General features: G+C 63.0%; 1 protein-coding gene across 1 annotated transcript in view; it reads left to right on the top strand.

Annotated features, from left to right (window-relative positions):
• Positions 1 to 266: 266 nt before the first annotated feature.
• The window catches only part of ADAMTS16 (ADAM metallopeptidase with thrombospondin type 1 motif 16), a 60,408-nt gene continuing 36,193 nt past the window's right edge, over positions 267 to 24,481 (top strand). The window contains exons 1-7 of the mRNA XM_054687917.1: positions 267 to 338; positions 1,355 to 1,400; positions 3,399 to 3,448; positions 3,716 to 3,807; positions 3,922 to 3,991; positions 12,901 to 12,997; positions 18,379 to 18,704. Coding sequence (XP_054543892.1) covers positions 309 to 338; positions 1,355 to 1,400; positions 3,399 to 3,448; positions 3,716 to 3,807; positions 3,922 to 3,991; positions 12,901 to 12,997; positions 18,379 to 18,704 — 711 coding nt within the window. The 5' untranslated portion in view covers positions 267 to 308. The remainder of the gene's footprint in view (positions 339 to 1,354; positions 1,401 to 3,398; positions 3,449 to 3,715; positions 3,808 to 3,921; positions 3,992 to 12,900; positions 12,998 to 18,378; positions 18,705 to 24,481) is intronic.

Here is a 24,481-nt window from a genome sequence, read left to right as displayed (position 1 = left end):
TCGGTGAACCCCCCTCGCAGCCAAGGACTGTCCAGTTGCCACGAGGTCAAATGATCCCCCAAAGACCATTCGATCTTGGGCTAATGCGCTCTTGGGCTGAGGCCAGCAATCTCCTCTGCCGGGTCCATTTCAGGGACGGCGGCGTCTCAAGCCTTGATTGTGTCCATTTAGCCAGCGGTAGTTTTATGTTGCTCAAGTTGAATGGAAACTTTTGAGCATTCTAGAATGTTGGGAGACATTTATGTTCTCACTCCGAGTGCCTCTGCTGTCCAACCAGAGCCGTCTCTCCTGAGCTCGGACCTACTGAAATGGAAGACGGACAAAATCCCACATTGCAGGTTCAGAAAAGGGGCTTGGGATTCCCTCTTCGTGAGGCCGGGGGGAAAAACTCGGGCTGTGGAGGCTGGGTCGCCACGGGCCTGTCCGTGAAGAGGTTTGCCTGTAGGAGCGAGAAGGTGGTGAAGGTTGATGAACAGCGGAACCCCCACTTCTGGGGAAGCTCCCTCCCGTGTGCACGGAGGGTGTCCTGGACGCCTGCTTTCCGTCCTGGGGACCCCCGCCTGGAGCTGGGTACCTGTTCTCCATCCTGGGGGACATCTGCATCCTGGGCACCCACTCTCTGTCCTGGGGGACCCCCACCTCCTGCGTTGAGTAGCAGAACTCTGAGTGCATCCTAGTAGCCCCCTCTCACCCTCCCTGTAAGTCTCATCCCGCCTCCCCATCACTGCGCAGGAAGCGCTAAGCCCCGCCTCCCACCCCCCAGCTCTCCCCACCCCCCGCTGAGCGCCTAGGGGTACCAATCTCCACTCCTCCTGAGAGAACGACAGGGTGTTTGCCTTTTTAGACACCCCAGTGCGCACGTTCCTGGAGGCTGGAGGGCGGCAGGGTCGGCAGAGCAGCCTGAACCTTGGGCTCTGTCTGGGGCCCGGGAACGGGGTCTGGTCCGGTCTTGGGAACGAGATTCCCAGGGTCACCCCTGCCCAGTGTGGACAGTTTCTCAAGGGCTGAATGTGAGTCGTCTGCGTCCACCTCGTGCGCCCGAGCATTTTCCCTCTGGCCCGAGCTCCACTTGAGTCCTGAGCTGCCCTGGCTGGGGAGTAAGGGGTGCTACGGCGGCTGCCCCCTCCGACCTCACCCTAGGCCAGAAACCCCCTAGATGGTGCCCACTCTCTCCAGCTTCCAAAGCGGAATTGTGGGTTCAGACCGCGTCAAGCACGGGACTGTGTTTCTCCTAAGTCCTTCAGCAAATCTCCCTTTTAGTTCTTTTTGGAAAGTCGTTCCACTGCCAAGTTCGGCTTGATTCATTGATTGATCGGTAGCTAAGGACACAACCGTCACCTGTTTCCTGCCCCAGGAACCTGTGAGGCGCCAGAAAAGGAACGAGCTGGAAGGAGGAAAAGGTGCGTGTTGAGCCTGGCCCCTCGCAGCCGGGCGAGGAGCCAGGAGCTGGGCGAGGGGCCGGGAGCCCGACGGCCAGAGAGAGCGTGCGCTTCCCAGTCCCCGGGCGCCCGGCCGGCCAGCAGGCTGGACACGGAGCAGGATGGGAGGTTTTTGCTGTGCTTGCGGAGGAGCCGTGGACGCCACAGACACGGGTGCTCTGGACACTGGCCTGCAGGGGCAGCTCAGTTGCGGCCCTCACCCTGGGGGTTTGACTGGGCAGAGCTGGCGGGCCTGGGAACTGGCATTTCCTCACACGTGATCACTGGGGCTGCGCCTTCCCGGTACCCGGCTTTGGGAATCACCATCCTGGGCAGTAAAGCACAAGAGGATGGACGGTGGGAACGAGCAGAGGGACCGAGGGGGTGATGATGCGCCCGGAGGTTCTCAAGCTGAGCTGCTGGCTAGGACCCCAGGGGAGCTTCCAGAAACAGACTCGCCCCCCACCCCCGCCCCCTTCCCTGCCAAGGGAAAATCTCAGCCCCGCCCCCGCCCCGGTCAGCTGGCCTGGCCCCAACCCAAACGGTGACCAGGGTATTTTTAAAGCTCTGCAGGTGGTTCAAATTTATCTCCAGGGCTGAGAAAGGCTGATTGAGGAGATGAGAAAGAATAACTTCTCTAAATCCCTTTAAAGGGGCAGAATAAAAAATCCAACTTCCCTGCACAGAGTTTTTTTCCCCAGAAACCCAGGGGAAGCCACGGGCTAGCAGAGTGCCCGGCGGAGATGTTGGCCACCGGCAGTAAAGCCACTCGCCCGCACGGCGTCCCCACGGGGTGGGGGGCTCCACACGCGCCATGCCCATCGCCTGGCTAAGCCTGCGTCCCAGAGAGAGGGCAGGGGGTGCCGTGGGTCACCCGCCAAGGACGCCCGCAGAGCAACCACAGCAGAGACGCGCGGGGCCCTCGGCGGAGCTCCGACAGGTGCAAGGATGCGCCGGAGCTGAAGTCCACGGGCGTCTGAAAGGTCCAGCGGGCCCGAGCACGGCCGCGCCGCACACGCAGTGGCCGGCCCGACAGCTGCCGAAGTCGTCAAAGTTTAAAGGGAGTGGCCGGTGACCACGGGATGGTGGAGTCCCGCCACGGTCACGCCCCGGGGCGAGCCGTCCCGGGTCTCCCTTGCCCTCAGCACAGCCCCCCACCCCGCAGCGGGGCGGGCATCGGCAGACGGGGACAGGCTCCCCCGGGCGGCCTGACCCCACTGCCTTTGTGACAACGCGGAAGACGCTCGAGGTGAGGACCCCGCGTGAGTCCTGAGTGACGGCCGGGCCCGGGTGCGCACACCTGGAACGCAGTCAGCGCAGTGAGCTGACGAAATGCCGCAAAATGACCCTTACACTCCTGAGAACTGTGCTGTTTGGGGGGGGCGTGGGACGCTGGGTGTGGGAGTGTCCCTGGGGCGTCTGCACCCCAAGGGGGCAGCCGTGCTCCCAAAACTGACATCATGTTGTAAGTAGGGAACACGCCACGTCCCGAGGAAGGCCGAAGCGGCGTGGGTCCAGGGCACGGCCGTGCCTGCCCGAGAGCCAGAGGCGGCCCGGGCCGGTAGGGCTGCTGGCCGGGGAAGGCCCCAGCTGACACAAAGGGGTCATTAGCTCCTCCGAGAGGACTCGGCCGGCGCCGTCCGGAGCGGCCCAGCAACTCCAGGCGGACCCGCTCGTGCCGGCGTCAGACACGCGCTATCCCCGGGGGCCCCGGCTCCGCGGCCCCGCGCCCTTCACGTGCCAGCGGAGGCGCCAGGATGTCACCCGTGCCCCGGCTAATGAACTTGCTGCAAAGATGCAGGCTGGGTGCCCACCTGGGTGCCCACCTGGGTGCCTGCAGCTCAGTCTTTTTTTTACTCTAAAAAGACTGCGTTTCCCTTGGGGCAGCCCAGGAGGGTGCAGGAGGGAGGCTCTGCCCTCTTCACCCCAGACTGGGGGCTGAGCCAGCTCACCCTGTTTACGGGGCTCCTCTCTGAACAGGGCGCCCCCCGGCCGGGATGGGAAGCAAGTCCCCGCGAGTCCAGGGCCGGGTGAGGAGGGCCCTCTCGCTGCCCCCGGGACCCACCACAGACGCACTGCCTGACGGCGGCCGTGGGTGTTGGTGCCGCTCTTGGCACCGCCAGCGTGGCCCGAGCTGTCGCCGTCCTTAGCACAACGGCGTCTCAGTGTCTCGGTGGGGAGGAGGGAGCCCACCAGGGCCAGGGACGCTGAGCTGGAAGAGCCGCGTCTCGTCCACCGGGGACGCGCGGGAGCCCTCTGCAGGGCCATGCAGCGCCCCATTATAGCCCCGTTTTCAGACCCTTTTTTCGGAAAGCCTAACCTTCGCTGGTACAACTGTGCGAACCGGAGGGATTTGGGCATCTGTCTCCCTGCACCTCAGCACGCAGCGGTCAGTGTCCTTGGGACGGCCACGAGCTGGGAAGCTGGGCAATGCGGCACCGCGTTGGCCACTGCAGCACTATCTGGGCAGAAAGGGTCACTAGGCCCTCACGCCTCCCTCCAGCTCCGCCTGTCTTGGGATCAGGACAGCGTGGAGCCAGAAGCCTCCCTGTCAAGGCGCGTTCTGGATGCCAGTGACGCTCGCTGTCCCCACCGACGGACACCAAACCCACTGTGTTTGTTGGAGCAGCTCTCGCAGGGCAGGGCCTGGGCCCTTCCTGGGTCAAGTCCTCGCGTGATGATCTGCTCAGCTCTGCTCTCGTCGAGCCTCGCCAGCTCACGCCAGGAGCACTCTGGGAGCGGCCAGACACAGGTCTCGTCAAGTCAGACTCGGCTGTGTTGCTCAAAAACATTCCCATTGTAAAAATCACAGATAAATTCAAATTCAAAATGAAAATTCTAAGGCACCTGGGTGGCCACCAGCTCACCAGCCTTGCAACGTCCCATTTGCTGAGTAAGAACGTGCCCCCAGGGATGAGCCAGGGCCAGGGGACCCGAGTCACCCCCAGGCACCTGTGGCCAGGAGCCCATGGCAGCCAGATGTCCGACAGGGACACTTGGGGCCCGGGGTGGGGTCCTGGCGCTGAGTGCGTGGAACAGGCCATGTGCCAGGTTGCGAGCATGGCCGGGGTGGGCAGCCTGCCCTTGCAGGAGGAGGGACTGGCCAGTCCCCCATGGACCTGCAACGTCCTGCCTGGACACGCGGGCGGGCAGTGGGGTTGGGCCACGCACCCCGGCTCTCCAGGTCAGCCTGTGCATCTCACTGGGAGCTGCAGCAGCGCCTCAGGAGGCTCACCTGAAACAGCTTGGACAGCGATGCCCGTGCTTAGAAAGGTGCTCAGAAAGTGATGTTCTTAAGAGAGAGTCACCCATTGGGGAGACACCCGCCTCCCGCCCACCACTGGGGTGGGGGGGCCCAGTGTGGGCAGCACTGCCCTCTTCAGACGGTCCCGGGGAATCCCAACTCAGAGGGGTCGCCACGCTGTGCTGGGGCTTCCAGACACGCAGGGCTCCACGGCCTGGGGGAGGCAGCCACCCCCATAAAGCATTCATTTATCAGCTGAAGTGAAATTCCCAGCCTGCCCGAGGCGCGAGACGGAGGAGGCTGGGGGGCCCCTGTTACTCAGTGACGAGGCGGCCACCGGAATGCCTGGGAACACCAGGGGTCAGAAATGAGTCAGCGGACAGTGAGCTATTAACCGAGGGGCCCCTCGCTCTCCGGCCCCACAGCCGCCCCGGCCAGCAGAGCCAGCACCCCCCGCGGCCTTGAGCTCTGCAGCCTCCCGGCCCTGCACACAGGTGCTCCGCCGCATGCGCGGGACTGGATCAGGACCAGGATGAGCCTGGACGGGGCCTGGGCCCGGGGCTGAGGGTGTGTTCCAAGCCCCCGCCCTGCGCCCAGGAGAAGCCACCGCAGCGCAGGAGGCCGAGTCACGTCCCAGTGTCCGAATCAGCTCTGGCCCGTGGCCACAGACAGCAGAAGCATCCCTCAGCTCACAGGGCAGTGGCCGTGAGCAGGAAGGCAGTGCCTTCCCAGCTGGTCCTCTCGGCGCTGCGCCTGACTACACCGGCACCCAGGCCATCTGAGGTACGACACCCAAAGGTGTCCAGGCCCCTGAGGGAATCTTCGCCGGGGCTCCTGCAAGGGGAGCAGCAGTGGCCTCTGGGCCCCTCTGAGTCCTGGGAACATGCGGGCCTTGGAGGTGCCCCTGGCAGGAGCGTCACCCGGGCAGCAAGTCTGCGTCTGTCTCCCCAACGAGAGCTGCTCGCACAGGCCCCTCAGGGCCGCAGGCTCCAAGCCACCTTGGGGCCAGACAGGCCCAGCACCACCTCCCCCACCCTGGCTGTGTCGGGGGGCTGCCACCCACTCCCTTCCCTTTCCTACATGCTCCCCCTTTTCCAAGAAATGCTCCATAAACTCTATTTATATACATCAAAAATTCCTAATGGGTGTGTTTTTGAGCCAGATTGTATGATTTATAAGTTCATTACTTTGTAGTGTATTTACTTCATATGCTTTTCCATATTAAAAAACTTGCCCAAAAATGATGCTGGAATTCAGTGATCGAAAGGGGCAGGAGACTCGCACCTGACTGCCGAGTAGCCACATGCCAGCCCAAGCTAAGAGCCTGTTTCCTGGAGTGAGTTGGCCGGTCCGGGGGGCGGCTCAGTCAGCCCCGGTGCCCACCAGATGTCCCCCACACCCCCAGTTCTCGCCAGGCCTCCAACCTCCGAGGATCCCCTGGGTCCTGCTTCCAAAAAGGGCTCCTTTATATAATCCTGATCCGTATGTGGATTTGAGTTTCAATGGCCTTTGCCCCTGAAAACGACTCACTTCCTCTCGTCACAACAAAGAATTCCTAACCCAGACACTAGGGACTTAACTGAGCAGATGCAGGTGAAGAAAGTTAGTGAACTGGACGGTGTATGGGCCATTAGCCATAGAGACACAGAGAGAAAAATATAAAATAGATCCAAGAAAGTGCCAAGGAATAGATCCAGAGGAGCAAATAAGGGGGGAAATACTATTCAAAGATAAACTGACAGCAGAATTTTACAAAATTGATTTTTTCAAGTGCTCAGAATGTAGGATCTAAATCTGAAGATTTAGGTTTTAGGGTGTTTTAAAAATCCACGTCTATGCACATTATAGTAAAATTAAAGATTTCTAAATACAAAGAGTCCTAAGAAGACTAAGAAAAGACAGAGACCAATAAGGAATCATAAGAAAATTCAGATTGTCTATAAAAGCATGGCAATTAGATTGATAATGTCTCAAGTGAAATGAGGGAGGTTGAAAGTAGCCGGAATACCATACCTGTTTTTTTTTTTAAAGATTTATTTATTTATGCACACAAGAGCTGGGGTATAGGCCAGTGGTGCAGGGTGGGGGGTGAGAGGATTCACCAGAGACAGAGTGGGGAGCAGAACAGGCAGACGGACTGAAATCCACTGCTGAGGGGAGCAGTGGGGAGACAGGAGGGGTCTGCTGCGCCATGTGGGTTGCTCCCTGGTAGGCCGGGGATTGAACTCGTGCTGCAGAGGCTGCAGCTTGCTTCATAGTGCTGTGCTTAACCCCTTGCGCCACCAGGGAGGCCCCGGAATACCTGTTTTAATGCCCACAAGGAAACGGACCTCATTCCAGAATTCTGTATCCAGCAAACTACGTTCTGGGTATGAAGAAGAAATACAAGCATATTAAGAGATACAAAAAGAGAGAGCACACTTTTGCCAGATTTTCATTGAAGGAAATTAGAAAAGATGTACTTTGGGAAAGAGAACATCATTCCAGAAGGAAGATTTGAGATGCAAGGAATACTGATGAAGAAAGGTAAATGTGACACATTTAACTATATAACATGATTGCCATCCCCTTTGATTTGTGAAATTAAAATAACAAGATAAAAGTAAAGACAAGTAAAGGAAGTAAGAGGTGTTTAGGGTGAAAGCAGTCTGAGATCCTAACGTCCAGTGGGATAGCTAAGAAATGTCACACATTATACTCTGTTAAGTTAAATATTCCTGTTAAATATTCAAGTTTAGAAAACTAAAAACAAGTTCCTAATTACTAAACTGCCCTAAAATATGGAGAGAAGAGAAAATAATTCTTAATAATCCCTTGAGAAGACAAGAAGAGAAATCTCTAAGTAATGTTTAAAGTTGCATTACTCAATTTATAGAAAGGAAACCCACAGACAAAACTCGGACATTGTCACGGACGTCTACACGGAGGAACACGACGCAAGCATCCCGGCCACAGAACAGCATCACGGTAACTTGCAGGGCCCGCGTGGACCCAGCTGGGAAACAGTCGAACTCTCTCTAATGGTATAATTCCAAAATTCCCCTTATAAAACCTACCCAGGAAACATACTAACATATTGAACATATTAACATGTTAAGCACATTAACATATTTAACATATTAGACACGTTAACATATTAAACATATTAACAGGTTAAAACATGTCCGCGCAGGCACTGATAGCGATTTCAAGTGTGACCGTCGGAAGCTGGGGCCAGCACACGCGGCCCGCGCTGGTGACTCGCCGGGGAGCGCCGCGGCTCCTGCCAGCAGGACGTGCTGGGAAGTCGCGCTCTGGCGGCCTCAGCCTAGTGAGCCACAGGGAGCCCGGCGGGTCGCCAGGGACACGCGGGGTGAGGGCTGGGGGCAGAGAGCGGGCAGGGGCGTGGGCAGGAGGCACGGGTGGGTGGCGCGTGCTCTCCGGGGGCGTGGTGACGTCACAGGTGGCATGCCTGCAGAGCTCGCTGGCTGTCGTCACTCAGGGAAGCGGCTTTAGGAATTGGAACCAGACGCCGCGCAGCAGAAACGGGCATCCGCGAGCGGGCCTGGTGTCCAGTGACGGACCCCAGCCAAGGGGCGGGCCCCCGGGTCGCCCAAGCTCCTGTCTCCTGGGAAGCGCGATACTGGACAGCTGGTGCCGGAGCGACCGGGCCGGCAGCATGAGGAGGAATCCACGCCCAGCCCAGGCCCTGTGCCCAAGCTGCCGCCACACAGTGCTGCGCCTGAGCGCACGGAGGGGACCGGGCGCAGGGGAAGATAAGGCCGAGCACCTCGCAGGCCTCTGGCTCCAGCTCACCTTCATACCAGCTGAGGCCCGTTAACGGCAGCCAGAGGGGGACACGGGCCCTGCCTGGTTGCACTGGGGGCTCTGGCTCTGTGCCCTTGACCTCTGACTTCGGCGGCCATCCATGCTCAGGAGGCCACAGCCCCCGCTGGGGGTTGGCACCGTAGGAGCACATGGAGACACGCCCTGGGGGAACCAGAGTGCAGGACAGAAATTAGGAAGGACCTTTAGCGATGAGGACACAGCGTGACCTTCAGAGACGTGTCAGGAGGCCCCTAGGGTCAGAGGGGGAGGCAGAGATGTGCCAGCATGGGAGCAGAGACCATGGGATGCCAAGGCGGAGGCACGGGCTAGGCCAGAGGTGCCTCTTTCCCGGAGGGACCTGAGGGTGCCTAGCCAGGAGACAGAAGTGAGGGGCGCAGGAGAGACCTGGGGCGCTCGGTGGAGGGGAGCCCAGATGGGCCATCGGGGGCAGCTGACCAGGGCCCAGATGCAGGACGTGACATTGGCAGCTCGGGCAGTGCGGGCGCCGCCTCCCTGGATGTGCAGAGACGCCTCCGAAGCTGCGGTCTCGTCCACCACGCACAGACCTCCGCGCCCCCGCTGCGGGTGGGACTCATCACCTCTGCCCACGAGGCAGGCTCTTCCCAGACTCTTTTGCAACGAGCAGGTGGGGTGCCCCCCTCTCATTTTGGGGGAGTCTGATGGCAGTTTTCCAGCCACCCAAGGTATTTACAAATGAGCTGAGATGGCGGAAGGGACGGGTCTGTCACAGGATTTGCTGTGCGTGGCCGGGCCCGCCGTCTGCGGAAATGCGGACTCCGCCCGGGGCTGGGTCTCCACCGGGAGGACCCCGAACTGCTTCTGGAAAGTCAGCGGGCTCGGGGCTCGCACGTGGAGCAGGGGAGGCCCCGCCGTTCCTGCTGGGCTCGGCCTTGACTGACCTGCTACGACCGGCCGCCTCCCGCTTTTGTTTGAAGGGACAGACGCTGTGTTTCGCGTCTGTGCGTCCGATGCCACCCGAGCCAAATCTCGAAGCACCGGGTGCGGTTTCTGCGTCCCAGGCTTGCTTGACGCGCACTGGGGAAGGGACGTCAGCCTCAGCCCACCCTCTGGCCGGCTCTGATTCCTCGTGAGGCTTCCCGGGCCCCCAGCAGAGCCCGCCGTGTTTGTGCGGTAAGTACTGCATTTTACTGTGTAGCGTGGATTTCCGTTCTCTGCAGCTTGTGCCCCCGTAGGAAGGATCTTACTCCCGAACCAAAACTGGGCTTCGCTTCACACGAAGCAATTTAATGTGCATGTTATTGGTAGGGTTTTTTTTTTCTGTCTCCTGATGTCAGCAAGGCTTTCCGATGTGCCCTTCTCTGTGGCTACCCCGCACTCTTCCGGATACTCCACATCTCTACTTTCTCGTAATGGAGTGTCGTGGATGTTCCGCCCCTCTGCCTCTGTGCCTCTTGGACTAGCACCTAGGACTGAAGCGCACCCCCGCCCACCCCCGCCCACCTCGTGGGGTAGCCCGTGAGCCCAGGGTTTGCTTGACCTCCGCCTGGTGCCTGGGAGCTGCCCCTTGGGGGTGGACTGAAAGGCTGAAGTCTGGGGGGAGCTAAATTTAATGTCTGGGAATCTTAAAAATTAAAAGTCAGGCGGGGGGCTTGGAAGAGGCGCTTGGGGTCGAGACCTGACCACGGGGTGTCACGTGACCTGTGCTCTGCTTCTGCTCTTGCGTCCCAGACCTGCCCGGCCCTTCTGCCCCTTTCCGTGGTCCCCGCCAGGAGGAGCCTTAGCCTGTGGCATGGTCCCAGGCATGTTGGGCCGACCCCTCTCCTCTGGCCAGACACTTCCTCACCAGGGAAAGGCACCTTTGGTGTCTCAACAGGGAAGCGAAGGCCTTTCTCGCCCGCCCCCCCCCGAGCACACACTCACGCGCTGAGAGCCCAGCCCTGCAGACCTCGCCCGCGGCCTGCCTTGTCCTCCAGTGTGGACTGTGCGTCCCTTGACAGCAAGCGGGGGTGGGTTCCCTGGGGCACCCTCCGTCCGCCTGTAACTAAGGATGCGTGTGACGCGGGGCAGCCGGGCAGAGGCGGGCAGAGGTCGGGCAGGTGGGGAGGCCTGAACCCTCACTCTCTGGGGTGCCCGGCTGCTCAGACTTCCACGTTCCGAACCCACCTTTGGGCTTTCTGGATTTCACTCCTAGGCAGGGTTAATTAACTCTTCCGCCACTGGAGATGGGATCAACCTTTGACCCGCTCTCCTCTAGGGGGGTCCTTGTTTCCCCTGGCAACAGCCCCAGGCCCAGGTGCAAAGTCCTTCAATCCCAAAACAAAGACACCTTCCTCCCTCTCAGGCAGGACGTCCCCAGAGCTGCAGGAGCTCCTCGCTGGGAACTGAAGACCAAACACGTAAGTGCGTGTGGTGTGTGTCACGCGTGCGGTGCGCATGTGTGCTGTAATTTACTATAAATCCCCAATCCCAGGACTCCGTGTTCTAGGACCTTCCTTCCGCCCAGTCTGCCAGCTCCCCGCTCCCAGGCCCCAGCCGGCCACGCTGGGTTTGCCCCGGTAGGGTCTCTGCAGAGCCTTGACTCCAGAGCCAGAGCACGGAGGATCCTTTCACCCTAGCCAACCCGTCAGTCCACTAGTTTGCACTTCCAGGAGCGCCCCTGGGTGTCTGCATGTGATCTCAGCCTGGCTGGGAATGCGGACACCTCGGGAGTCACATGCCACGTAATCAGATAACCAGCCACTCCTGCGTGTATCCAGCCTGCACCCAAACAAAGGGGGTGTCTGCCCCAGACGGCCTTTGCAGACCCCTCTGCTCCTCCACCCCACCCGGGGCTCCCATCAGTGCGGCTCTGAGTGCCCACAGCCAGCCACCCCCCCAGGCCGGGCTGCCCTCTTCTGTCACCTGGAGACCTGCAGGCCCGTCCTGGCGAGCCAGAGGCAGTGGGGGGTGCGGAGCCTTAAGTCCATCCCCAGCGGCTTTATGGAGAAATGTGTGCACCTTGGAGGGGTGCTTTCAAATAAATGAAGGGGAGGCGTGATGTGTACCAGGGGGGCTCCCCTCAGCCTGGGCCTCTACTGTCCCTGCTGGGATCTGAGGGACCTGCAGAACCGCCAGAGGCCCCCTCAGACTCAGCAGAGGCAAGGGGGGGTCAGAGGTCACGGCCATCATTCCATTTGCCTTTTTCCCGCCCGAAGTGCGTAAACCAGGTGAAGCCGGGCCAAAGGACGGCACAGAGCCAGGGCCCAGGGCCAAGGGGTCAGCGTGAAGGTGAGACCCCTGGAGCGGAGGCTCCTGGCACCCTTCCAGACACCCCCGCGCCCGAACACTCGTGGACTCGCACCAGCACACTGACCTGCACGTGGTGCACACACACCAGGCCCTGGTGCACATACACGCATGTACAGGTGTGATCACAGCAGAACTCATGCTCACACCCATGCACACACCCGGCCTGGAGGAGGAAGGCCCGGGCGGAGCCGCCTGCTGAGCTCAGTGGCCCCGAGCCTGCTGTTCCGGACCCCTAGGGTGGCGGGCGCTGCCCCTCAGGCCCTGCCCCGAGGGCTCCGGGTCCTCTGGCCATGTCCAGGCACCCGGCAGTCCAGCAAGGGCTCTGAGCAGGGCGGCGTGACCCCTGCGCCTGAAGTGGCGCTGCTTCCGCTGAGGCAGAGGGTCCCCCACACCCAGCTTTCTGGACCCCTCCTGCTCCCATCCCTTCCCACCTCCCAGAGCTGCGTGAGTCCGGCGCACGCGGGTGGGCACATCCCCTAGGAAGTCCGGGCACAGGAGGAGGCCCAGACCCCGCGTCCCTCAGCGGCCTCCCCACCCGCAGGCGGCAGGTGTCAGGGCCCTTGGGGGCGGGGACTGGCCCTGAGGCTGGGGCTTCCCCGGGGCGCACAGGCAGGAGGCGCTGCTCCCTCCTCCCCACGACCCCGCTCCACCCTCAGGGCCAGGAAGGGGCAGCCTAGCGGCCTCCTCCGGGGGCCCCACCCCTCCCGCCTCCTCCCTCCCCCTCCCGCTCCCCCGGGCGGGCCGCCTCCCAGGCGCTCCCCCTCCAGCTCCCCGCCCTCGCCCCCCAGCGCTCTCCCACGGAGGGAGGGAGGGAGGGAGGGTGCCCGCGCCCCGCGCCGCCCCTCCGCCCCGCGCCCCCGCGCCCCGGCCCAGTATAAGCTCCGCGGCGGCGGCGTCGCGGCGGGAATCACCGGCGAGTCCTGCGCCGGCGGCCGGGCGGGTCCCCTTGTCCGCCGGTCCCCGGCCCCCGCCCCCGGGCGCCCCGCCGAGGCCGCGTCCTCCCCGGGGGCCGCGCCGGCCTGATGCGGGCCCCGGGCTGCGCGGCGCTCTGGGTGCTGCTGCTGGCGCAGGTGGGCGCGGCGGGCCCCCTCCCCGGCGGGCGGCTCCGGCCCCCGCGCCCCCCGCGCAGCCCGTCTCACCGGCTCCCCTGTCTCCCCGCAGACACCTGCGCGCGCCCCGGGACCCGCCGCGCCCGCGCCCCCGAGCGCCCGGCCACCTCCCGGGGCCGCGGAGCCGCGCGGCTGGGCGGAGACGGGCGGTAAGTCCGGGGGTCTGGGGGCGTCGCCGCTCGCCCGCGCCCACCGGGGTCAGGGCCCGGGCCGGGCGGGCCGCAGCGCGGGGAGCGGCCTCGGCTGCCGGCCGTGGCCGCGGGGAGGGCGCGCGAGCGGGGGGCGCGGCACCGAGTGACCATCACAGGCTGTGGGGGAGGCTAGATGTACGGGGGGACCCCGAACTGTAGCCATGTCTGCGTCAAAGCAGTTTGGGGAGTACCTTGCTCTTGTCTGCGCCTCCCCGCGACCCTCGCTCCTGCCTGTTAACCCGCTGCCCCCCGCCCGGGCTGACCCGCTGCCCCCCGCCGGGGCTGACCCGCTGCCCCCCGCCCGGGCTGACCCGCTGCCCCCCGCCCGGGCTGACTCGCTGCCCCCCGCCCGGGCTGACCCGCTGCTCCCCAGTCTGGGCTGACCCGCTGCCCCCCGCCCCGGCTGACCCGCTGCCCCCGCCCGGGCTGACCCGCTGCTCCCCGCCCCGGGCTGACCCGCTGCCCCCGCCCGGGCCGACCCGCTGCCCCCCGCCCGGGCTGACTCGCTGCCCCCCGCCCGGGCTGACCCGCTGCTCCCCAGTCTGGGCTGACCCGCTGCCCCCCGCCCCGGCTGACCCGCTGCCCCCGCCCGGGCTGACCCGCTGCCCCCCGCCCCGGCTGACCCGCTGCCCCCGCCCGGGCTGACTCGCTGCCCCCCGCCCGGGCTGACCCGCTGCTCCCCAGTCTGGGCTGACCCGCTGCCCCCCGCCCCGGCTGACCCGCTGCCCCCGCCCGGGCTGACCCGCTGCCCCCCGCCCCGGGCTGACCCGCTGCCCCCGCCCCGGCTGACCCGCTGCCCCCCGCCCGGGCCGACCCGCTGCCCCCCGCCCGGGCCGACCCGCTGCTCCCCGCCCGGGCCGACCCGCTGCCCCCCGCCCGGGCCGACCCGCTGCCCCCCGCCCGGGCTGACCCGCTGCCCCCCGCCCGGGCTGACCTGCGCTGGTTTGCTGGACCCGCCTGGGTCGGGCCGAGGCTCCCCCAGGGGCGCAGCCGCGCAGTGCTGGTGCCTGGGCGGGCCGGCGGCGGTTCGAGGCCCGCGCGGGCCGCTCCGCCCTCTGGCCCGCCGCCGGGACAGTCCGGCCCTTCGCGTGGGTTTTGCTCTGGGCCGCGCGGGGCCGTGCGTTTCGCCCGGGAGGGTCCGGGGCGCCGGCCCTCGGGAGGCGGCAGCTGCGGTCCCGCGGGCACCGGCCGGTGGGCGCCTCGGAGGAAGAAGAGGTGTCGGGGCCCCGGCATCTCCCCGCGGAGCGACACCCGCCGTGCGGGGCGCGGCTCGAACTCCTGCGCCGGCGGCCGCGTCTCCAGGCAGTGGGGACAGTGGGGTCAGTGGGGTCCGTGGGGACGGAGACGGGACTCCTCGCGCGCAGCACGACTGTCCCCGCGCGGCCGGTCCCTGCGCGGCCCCCGCGACGCCGCCAGAGGGCGCCAGGCCCGCGCCCCGTCCCCAGCCCCGCGCCGGGTGTTCGCGGCCCGGGCGCCCGCGCGGTGTCCGGCTGGAGGCGCGGCCCCGCCAGTGTTGATTTTTTTTAAGATTTATTCACTTGTTTATACATGCACTGGGCACAGTCAGAAGCGCGGGAGGGTGAGAGAATTCGCCAGAGCCAGAGCGGGGAGCAGAGCAGGCAGAAGGACCGAAGGACACTGCTGAGGGGAGCAGCGGGCGGCAGGAGAGGTCTGCGCGCCATGTGGGACCCTGCTCCGGTGGCCGGGGAGCAGCCGGGGATCGAACCGGCGCCGCAGAGGCCGCGGGCAGCTTCGCGCTCAACCGCTGCGCCCCGGGGAGGCCCCTCCAATGTTTAAAAAAAGAGCTTTCTGGAAGAAGCCTGGTTCCTGGAGTGGGCGGGGCCCTGAAGGCGTCACCTGCCGGCCCCTCCAGCACCCGCGACGGCGCCCTCGGAGGGACTTGGGGGGTCAGCGTCGCCCCGGGGGTGCGCCCCCTCCCCGGCCGCCCCCCGAGACCGCGCGGGCCGCTGCAGCCCGGACAGGGCTGACCTCGGGGGCCAGCGCCGAAGGGAAGAGCCGCCCCAGGGACGTCCGGGGCGGGCGCGTCCCCCCAAGCCCCGCCGGCGCTCGGGGTGTCAGGCCGGGAGGCTCGGCGGGAGCCGAAGCGCCGTCGCTGTCCGGAGCAGGAGCAGGAGGCTCGGGCGCTGCCCCCCGAATTGAGGGAAACCGCGAACGTCCAGCCCGGGCCGGGGGGCGGTGCTGGGGGGCTGGACACGGACGTCCGCCCCGAGCCCCGAGCGCCCCACCTCTGCCTCTGGGGTGGCGCCGGCCGGGCGCGGGGGGGGGGGGGGGGGGTGTGCGGAGCCCGCAGCCGCGGGCCGGGCCGGGGAGGGACCCTCGGGAGAGGCTCGCGCGCCTGTGGGCGCCGGTCGCCGGGATCGGATGGGCGAGGGGGGTCTGCGGGGGCGGGGCGCGCAGGCTGGGGGCGCGCAGGCTGGGGGGCGCGCAGGCTGGGGGGGCGTGCAGGCTGGGGGCGCGCAGGCTGGGGGGGCGTGCAGGCTGGGGGCGGGGACGCACAGGCGGGGGGCGGTGCTGGGGGCAGGGGGGGCGGGGGTGCAAAGGCTGGGGGGTGGGGGTCCGGGGGCGCGCAGGCTGGGGGGCGGGGGTCCCCCGGGGCAGGCAGGCCAGGGGGCGGGGTGGGGCCCGGGCACGCACAGGTTGGGGGGCGGGGCGGGGCCGGGTTGGGGGCGCGGCGCGATCTGCGCGCGGGGGCGCCTCCTCTTCAGGTGATTAAGATGATCGCCCCCCTCCGGGGTGGCCTCACAGGGGCCGGGCCAGGCTCCCCGCCCGCGCCCCCAGTCTGAGGGGGGGTGACCCCCCAGCCTGCCTCTCTGCCTCCGTTTCATGAAATAGGCGTTTGGAAACGTAAACCTCATGTTCCCGCTGCAAAACCTGCCCCAGCTCCCTGTGTTTCAGCAAACTCCTTTCAAACTGCAGTTTTTTTGTGTGAAAACTGGACCTGATGCTAGTTTTGACTGAGCTTGAAGCCGACGGGGGCGCCTGCGGGGTGAGGCGGCCAGGGCGGGCCGGGCCCCAGGCTTGTGAATCAGGCTGCAGTGCCAGGGGCTTCGCACCGAGCCGCAGAGAGAAGTGCTTTCTGGCCAGTTCCAGGTCGGAATCGTGGGCCTGGGATTTCTCTCTGGAAGGGATGTCCGGTCACTGCCCCGCGGGTGCGGCCCTCCCCGGCGCTGGCGCATCTCCGACTTCTGGCCCCCAGAGCTGGGCCGGGCTCCTCCTCAGCTCTCCCCTCCAGCCCCATCCGTGAACTCCGCTGCCCCTCACTCCCTCGCCCCTTCACGCGCAGCTTGTCTCTGCTGGAGGCCGAGCAGTGTCCCCCGGTGCCTGGGCCACCTCTCCCCCATGCCGCACTCCCTCCTGGGTGCTGGGGCTGCCGCCAGTCCCCGCAGTGACCCGTGCTCAGTGAGCGCCACAGCGGACAGTTCGCTGCTGTCCAGACAGAGGCCCTGAGCGGGTCGCTGGGTCTCGGCGCCCCCATAGCTGGTCCAGCCTGTCCCGGCTGCAGTGGCTGCGGATAGCGTCCTAGTGCTGAGACTCACCCTGGCCACCAGGGAGGCCCTGCTCCCTCTTTTCCAAGTGAAACAGGAATTGATTCCAACACGTGGCTGCCACACCCACCTGCCCGCCCAGCCACCCTCTCCGCGAGGACTGTCAAGTCCCCCAGCACCTGCAGGCTGTCCAGCACAGGACCCCCTCAGCAGGGACGCTTCCCTGGCCGCAGGGGTGCTCAGGAGAGCCTTGCACCCACCCTCTTGCCCTGGGGAAGTGGAAGCCAGGTAGCCCAGGCCCTGGCCACCCTGGCACACGCTGGGGCTGCAGTGCGGGCCCAGGAGACACCCCCAGCCACAGCCCTCTCCGCTGCCCTAGCCAGCACGGGCCCTCCAGTGTCAACCGTAGTCACCTGCCAGGGCAGCACGGGGGCAGCGATCACCTTGGCTCCAGGGAAGCCTGCGGGGTGCTGCTCGTGACACCAGACCTGCTCCAGGGAGGCGGTTTCCCCCGACGCCCCAAGGGAGCAGGCCCAGTGCCCCGAGAGGACCCCACATCAAGCATCAGACAGGTCGGTGCCTTGGAACCTGCTGGGTCCAGGGACGCACACAGTCTGAGGACGAGGTGGCCGCGTCCTGGCCTGTGGGCTGAGGAGAGGGCATCGCCACGTGCACCACTCAGGACCGTCCACCTCTCGGGGAGCTCTTCTTGCTGTCTGGCCTGGCCAGCAGCCTTGCGGGGAGCCTGGCGCCAAGCCAGCCGTGACTGGCGATCAGGGGATAACGCAGGACAGACCCCCCAGCGTGGGCACAGTTCTGAAAGCTCCACTGACCAAGCTTGACCTGAAATACTTGCTCTCCCAGCCCTGAGGAATCACCCGGGGTCTGAGAGGGCCGCGAGGGGGGTGGGATGGCCTGGCCTGGCCTGCGGCCCACCCTCTGCTCTCCACCTCCTGCACTGCCCAGGACAGAAACACTGCCCCTGACTCCCGCAGCCGCAGCTAGAGGCTACTTTTTAATGGTGCTAATGGGCGCTAAAAGGTATGAGAATGGGAGATAAGGATCGTGTTCTAGAAGGCGAGAAACCCCTCTGGAGAAGATGGTCCTGGGTGGTGGTGCCCAGGACTCTGAGGGGTCACCTGTGGCCTCCCTACTTCCTGCAGAGGAAGACGGTCACGTGTCTGTGGCTGCAGCACCGAGGCCACCCCCTCGCGGGCACCTGGGGATCCCGTAATTCCTCGGGGTTTTCTTGATTTTCTGTTTGCTCTCGAGTGGGGACCCCCCCACCAGTGGGTCTTCATGGTTTTCATTGGGAGCAAAGACACACAGGCCTGGGTCCAGATGTGGGCGCCTGGACCAGATGCGCCTGCACCTTCAGTGATTTCACAACTAAACGCTAAGACATTAAGCAGCAAAGAATGCCCGTTACATTTTTCTTTTTAGCCATTTTTTGAAAACCTAATCCTTATGTTTAGGTTTCTTCCTGCAGCGAGGGTGTTCGTGGGGAAGCGGACTAAGGCGTGGGGCGGGGAAGTTCCTGGCTGCGAGGCTGCTCTTCAGCAGCTGCTGTGATGGGTGCCCCGGGCCGCGGCCGGGTCTCGTGGCCGCTCCGTTTCCCTTGCGGGAGGGGGGTTTGCTGGGTGGTAGGGACACCTTCGAGGGCCGCAGCCGTGTCCCTACTGTCCCCAAAACACCGTCTTCCGGCCCCTTCCCCCGACAGTGCACCGGGCACCCCTCCCCCCGCCCAGCTCCGCCCCGGTGTGCGCCGTGATCCTCGGAGCCCCAGCCTGTCCGGAATTCGGGGGTGACCCACTGCCTCCCCTTTCCTTTCAGAGTACGAGCTGGTGACGCCCTACGAGGTGGACGCCCGCGGCGGCTACGTGTCCCTGGACGTCGCCCGTCCACGGAGGGGAAAGAGGACGCCGGCCCCACCGGGCGGGGCCCCGCTGCACCTGTGGCTGAGAGGGTCCCGGCACGACTTCCACATGGACCTGAGGGCGTCCAGTGGCCTGGTGGTCCCGGGGCTCCTCGTCCAGACGCTCAGGAAGGGCGGCGCGCGGTCGGTGCAGGCCCTCCCCCGTGAGGAGCTCTGCTTCTTCCAGGGCTCCCTGCGGTCCCACCAGAACTCCTCGGTGGCCCTGTCCACCTGCCGGGGCGTGGTGAGTACAGCCGGCGACAGGGCGGGGTGGGCGGCCAGCGAGGGTGGCGGGCGGTCAGCGAGGGCGGGTGGCCAGCGAGGGCAGGTAGTCAGCGAGTGTGGCCAGCGAGGGTGGCGGGTGGCCAGCGAGGGTGGCAGGCGGTCAGCGAGGGTGGCAGGCGGTCAGCGAGGGTGGCAGGCGGTCAACAAGTGCGGGCAGCCAGCGAGGGTGGGCTGCCAGGGAGGGTGGGTGGCCAGCGAGGGAGGGTGGTCAGTGAGGGCGTTGGGCGGCCAGCGAGGGCGGCGGGCACCTGCAGCGGTGCATGAGCTTCTCCACAAGGTGGGCCGTCCAGGCTCCCAGGCTGTACCAGCGGGACGGTGCTCTGGGTAGCGCTGCTCTGAGGATGTCCCACTGTCCCAGGCTGCGTGGACACCGTGCGCACGCCAGTCTGTGCTGCATGTGCTCTGGACAGCAATGGCCACACGGGACCTGAGAGCGCACAGGGCACTCCACGGACCCGGCTGCCACATGCCCCGGGCCAGAGGCGTCTGCGTTTGAACAGCATAGTCGTGTCCGCGGGTTGGCCGCGTGAGACACTGCGGGGAAGCGCCTGGCCTCTGCCATGGTGGTGGCGCCTCTGCCCACTGGGGTGTCCATTCCAGCGGGTGGTGGGCATCCGTGGTGGGCACCACCTGGGAGGTTGCCCTGCGCTTGGCAAGCCTCTGTGCCTGAGTGTGTGCCCACAAGAGCTGGCCTCGCATGCGCCCTGCAGCCGCCAGGGAGCTCTAGACCTTGTTTATATTCGCAGAGGCCACCTGCGAAGCCGGGGAGGCTGTACCCCCGTGCAGGGCACCCCCATGCAGAGCACCCCCCTGTCAGGGCACCCTCGGGCAATAAAGAGCTACAGCCCAGAGCCAGCTGCACTTCTCACTGAAATGGGCCCGGTGGGCAGGGATGTGGGGGAGCAGAGGGTGAGTGTTGGCTGTCCAGGGGCCACGGGGGGGGGGGCACGTTCTGTGGCTCAGGAAGCCACCAGCGGGGTCTTTTCTATCAGGATTCTGACTTTCAAATGCCCCCTTTACATATCGTGTCGTCACGCGTCTATTACTTGAAAACCTTCGGTGATCTGTTCCGTCGCTCCCCGCCCCCCCCCTCCCCCGCCCTTCGCTGCCTCCAGTAACTGGGGCGTCTGCCCGGCGCTCAGAGGCTGCCCCTCTAGAGCCGGGCCCGGCCCCCACCTGTGGTCTCCGGCGTCAGCTCAGAGGACTTGATGTTTACTTTTATTCAATTTTCATTGAAATTCAGGGCCCACCATCTTGGATAGTGCACATCTAGAAGTTTCCTCTGATGAGAGACTTCAAATGCTGCAAGAGTCGGGCCTACAAAAGCCGTAAATAAAGGACATAACAGATAGAACAACGAATTCACTGACGTAAAGTAAGAACCCATCCTGCTCTGACGTGAATCCCAGCGGCGAAATTCTGTCTCGCCCTGGAATCCCTGCCCCGGCCGTTGCATGAGCCAGTTTCGTGGCTTTTTTCAGTCGCCACCGAGTTTCCATGAAGCATCCCCGTTTCGGTCTAAAAGCCTGATTTTGGATTTCCTAGGTTTTTTTTTTTTTTTTTTTTTTTTTGGTTTCATAATCGCATTGGCTCACTGTTTACTGATTCGTTGGTTCTAAATTTATTTTCTGAACAAGTCTTCTCCGCGATCATTCATTGCATTTTTAAAAACTTTTCAGTTAATACTTTGCTTTCATTGTATTTGATGAGGGAATCGTTTCTCTTACGAGAAATTCAAAGTCCGGTGAGTTTCGTCATTCTTAAAGAATCCATTTACATTTTTTTAATTTTCTCTGTTGATTTCCTGTTTTCAATTTCCCTGATTTCTGTTCTGACTCTTATCATGTCTCTGATTATTTTGAATCTAATTTGCTCTTCTTCCTTCAATTGTCTCAGACGAAAACCTAGATTTTAGATTTTTCTTCTTTTCAAATGCGTGATTTCCGCATGTAAATTCCCCTCCAAGCACGTTTTCATTGTGTCCCACGCATTTTGATACGTTGTGATTTCCTTTTAATTTAGTTCAAACCGTGTTCACTTTCTCTTGCAATTTCCCCTTTGGTCCGTGTGTTTAGACGTGTGTGATTTACTCTCTTCTCACTTGGGATTTGCCGGTTGCCTTTTTGTTACTGACTGAGGTGAATCCTGCCGTCTGAGAGCGAACGTTGTGTCGCTTCCTTGCTTTCAAAAATATGAGGTTCCTTGTGTGGCCTCGCAGGAGAACGTTCCGGGGAGCCTAAAGAAAGGCCCCGTTCTGCTCTCGTCTTGGGCCCTGACGGTGGCTACAGCCGCTTCCCTTCCCAGTTCTTTCAGCCTTTGCACCCGCGGCGGGTGCTGTGCCGCGGACCAGCCCAGCGGCGGCGGCGGGAGATCGAGACAGTCTCAGGGATTGAGTGAGAACGAGCGAAAGGTGGTCGAAGGAATTAGGGCGAGGGACAAGAAAGAATGACACACGGACACACTCAAGGGAGAGTGAAAATTTGAGTGCAATTTATTGAAAGTATCATGCTCGTTTTATACATCTTCATAGACATTGCACAAGGCTGCTTTTGTTCATTATGTGGTTAATCATACACCAGACCACCCAATTATTACATGCGGTGAAACATAACGAAGACAATATGCACTAAATCTAGCTTCTGATCATGCGCAGGCGTCGATGAATCAGGTACACACTGAGACCGCTGCAAGAGGGCGCCTTTTTCTCTACGCTATTCATGACCTCTAGGTTTTTGGTAATTAACCCTAGCTTGAGTCGCTACTCAGAATTCTCTTGTACTTAGGATCTATGTTGACCTACATATTTTTGTTACTACTGTGACTGTTTATACAGCACAACCTAATTCTAGGCTCCCCACACCCACCAGATTCCTAGTGCATGTTCCTTAAGCAGTCAAACTAGTTTTGCAGTACAGGTGTGACCTCAGCAAATTGAGCAGGTTATTGAAACTCAATGCTTTTGTCTTTTAGCAGTTATTTTCCATAGAGTTAAAAAAAGGGGGGACACTTATAAATCCCCTCGGGGACTGCGCCTGTCTTAGGTTGTCAGGAGTCACAAACCAAAGGTCTGTTCCTGATCTTACCCGTCACTGGCTGACCAGTCCAGCGCACAGGGGAAGAGGGTCTTACGTCCTCTATCTGTGAGCATCCACAGTACAGCCACTCTTTATTTCATCCAATTACTGGCGAGCAATGGTGGCAACAGTGGCATTGCCAGCCATGGAGGCAGGAGCCGCCACAGTGCTGGACAGACAGGGGATGTGCTCCCAAATAAACCTTCTTGATTCAGTGAGGAAAAAACTTTCGTAAGAGGAAACATCCGTCTTCCGTGATTTAGCTCATCTTTGGCTAAACTCGCAAACTGGGACGCCGCGTGCTAATGGGGTGACTTTTTTTTGTATTTTGCAGTAACTATTGATGATCAGAGGATCTCAAAACACCGGTCTCATCAGTGATCATGATCTTAATTCATGATATTAAATAATTCATGATATTATTTAAGTATATTTAAATTATTTAAACGTGGCGCATCGGGAAAGACTAAGAGTATGGTGCTTGCCTCCTTTGCTGGTGAGACTTTACAAGTCCTCTCGCTGCCCAGGTCACTCTGGTGTGAGGGTCCCTGTTTAGCCGCCCCCTTCAGTGGGGGCTGCTCTGGCGCAGCCGGGATGCCGGCCGACTCACCGATGGCTGCCCGGCTGCTCCTGGGTTGGTGTAAATGCAAAAGGGCTAAGCGGAGCGGCCCCAGCCATCCCTACCGTGCCACTGTCCCTCCCCTTGCAGACGTGCAGTCCCCAGGAACCCTTCAGAAGCCCGTGTGGCCGCCACACGACCGACCTGGGCATGAATTCCAAGGAACCAGCCCCAGGAGGCCACCCCCCACGGTGCTGAGAGCCTCATGGTCATTTACCAAGCCCCCCTCCCGTCTGACCCCCAGTCCCCAGCAGGAACCTGGGCCCTGCTGAGGCCAAGCACCCACCCCCCAGAGCTGTGTCTGGCAGTTTCCCAAGATCTAAGGAATGCCCCTGTGCTTGGCACCCCCACGGTGCACGCTCAGACTCCCGCAGGCCAGGTGGCCCCTGAGCCTCCTGTGGGGCACGGTGTGCAAGGAGCCCCGTGGGATCAGCCACAGGCCTGACCAGTGCCAGCTGGAGCAGAGCCCGCGAGGGGTCTCAGAGCCATTCCAGGGGCGCCCAGCCGTGCTGAGTCATCACAGCACCCGGGGTGCAGGAGAGGGGCTCCTGGGCCTCTCTGCAGGGAGACCTAGTTGTGCCCTGAACTCATGCCCTGTTCCATAACACAGTGGGGGGACCCAGCTCACTGAGCCACACCCCAGGACACAGGTGTCTTTCAGGCCACAGGTTGCTATGGGGAGCAGCACAGAAGGTGCGAGACGAGGGTGGGCTTCCCTGCACGTCCCCCCACAACTCTCTCCCTGAAGCCACCATCCGCCGTCCCGCCCGCTCCTCCAGGGAAACTGTGAGTGCAGACGCCTCTCCAGGGAGCGCAGACGCCTCTCCAGGGAGCGTTCGGGCCGCTGCCATGTGACACACGCCCTTAGACGGCTGGGGCCCATCCGTAGACCCGACACATGCTGGCTCCGGGCTTATCCTGATGTTTCCCGGGGAGGTGACCTTGAAGATGTCACTGACTGACCTTCCTCTCCACTTCCTCACCACAGAGGACAACACGGCCGCCGCTGCACCAGGTTTGGTGTTACTCAGAAAGTGGCCAGGACAAGAAAACCTTGATGATGAGCTCATCTGTTTAGTAGCTCTGTCTGTCCCGGTGTCTAGTCACACTTTCAGAAGCCCGAGTTAATCGGCAAGTAGTGTCGTCACGTCTTGTTTTCATCGCGCTGGGCCGTGGGCGCGGAAGCTGTGGACGGGTGACCTCAAGAAGCATCGCGAGGGCCAGACCCAGGCCCTCGACACTCTGGCCTCTCGGTGTTTCTGGACACGGCGCCCCGCTGTCCATCACTGTCCAGAGTCACGGGCCTGTCACCTGCTCCCTGCCAGTTGCTGTCCAGCCCCGCGTGGCCGTCGCCCCGCTGTCCCCCGAGGGCATCTCTCCCACGTAGCTCCTGCTGCTTCCAGCGTCTTACAGCGCGGAGACATGTCCAGTGTTTCATAAACTGGGGTCTTCCCTGCTTCCTTCATGTCGTGCCTCGAAGGACCTCCCTCGCACGTGGACCTCCTGGAACACTTTCCAGGGTTAATTCTGGGTCAGTCCAGGTGATTTCTAAAAGGCGTCACGTGACCATCGGGTAGGCAGCGTCCCGCCCGCCGATCGCCCTCGCCGGCTGTGATTTCTCTCCCGTGTCGGACCTGAGCCTCCCGCGCCGCACCGCGGAGCCTGGTCCGGACTCAGTCTCGCGCCCGCCCGCCTGCAGCTCAGAGGCCTCTCCCGGCTCTCGGCCGGCACCCAGGCCAGCCACGTCCGGGGGTCCGCGCACCCACAGGCAGACACCGACCCCCACACCTCAACGCACGCCCTCCCTGCTCACGGAGGACGGCCTCAGTGCTGCGGGGGCGGTGTGTGCAGGGGGGGCGCCCAGCTCTCTGGAGGGAGACGCAACCCCCCACCCAGCGCAGTGATGTAAGCAAGACCAGGGAGGACTCGCAGACACGACCCACTCCTGCATGGAAGATCAGTGAACACAGCAGGGACCGAGCACCCCCAGTGGAGCCACCACGGACCCCCCAGATTCTAGAGCAAGGCAGTGGCTCCGGGAGA

This window comes from Talpa occidentalis, unplaced genomic scaffold (genome assembly GCF_014898055.3).
Source record: "Talpa occidentalis isolate TD23 unplaced genomic scaffold, MPIMG_talOcc4v2.1 talOcc4.6, whole genome shotgun sequence".
NCBI classification, from domain to species: domain Eukaryota; kingdom Metazoa; phylum Chordata; class Mammalia; order Eulipotyphla; family Talpidae; genus Talpa; species Talpa occidentalis.
This window is presented reverse-complemented; position numbering and strand designations above follow the sequence as displayed.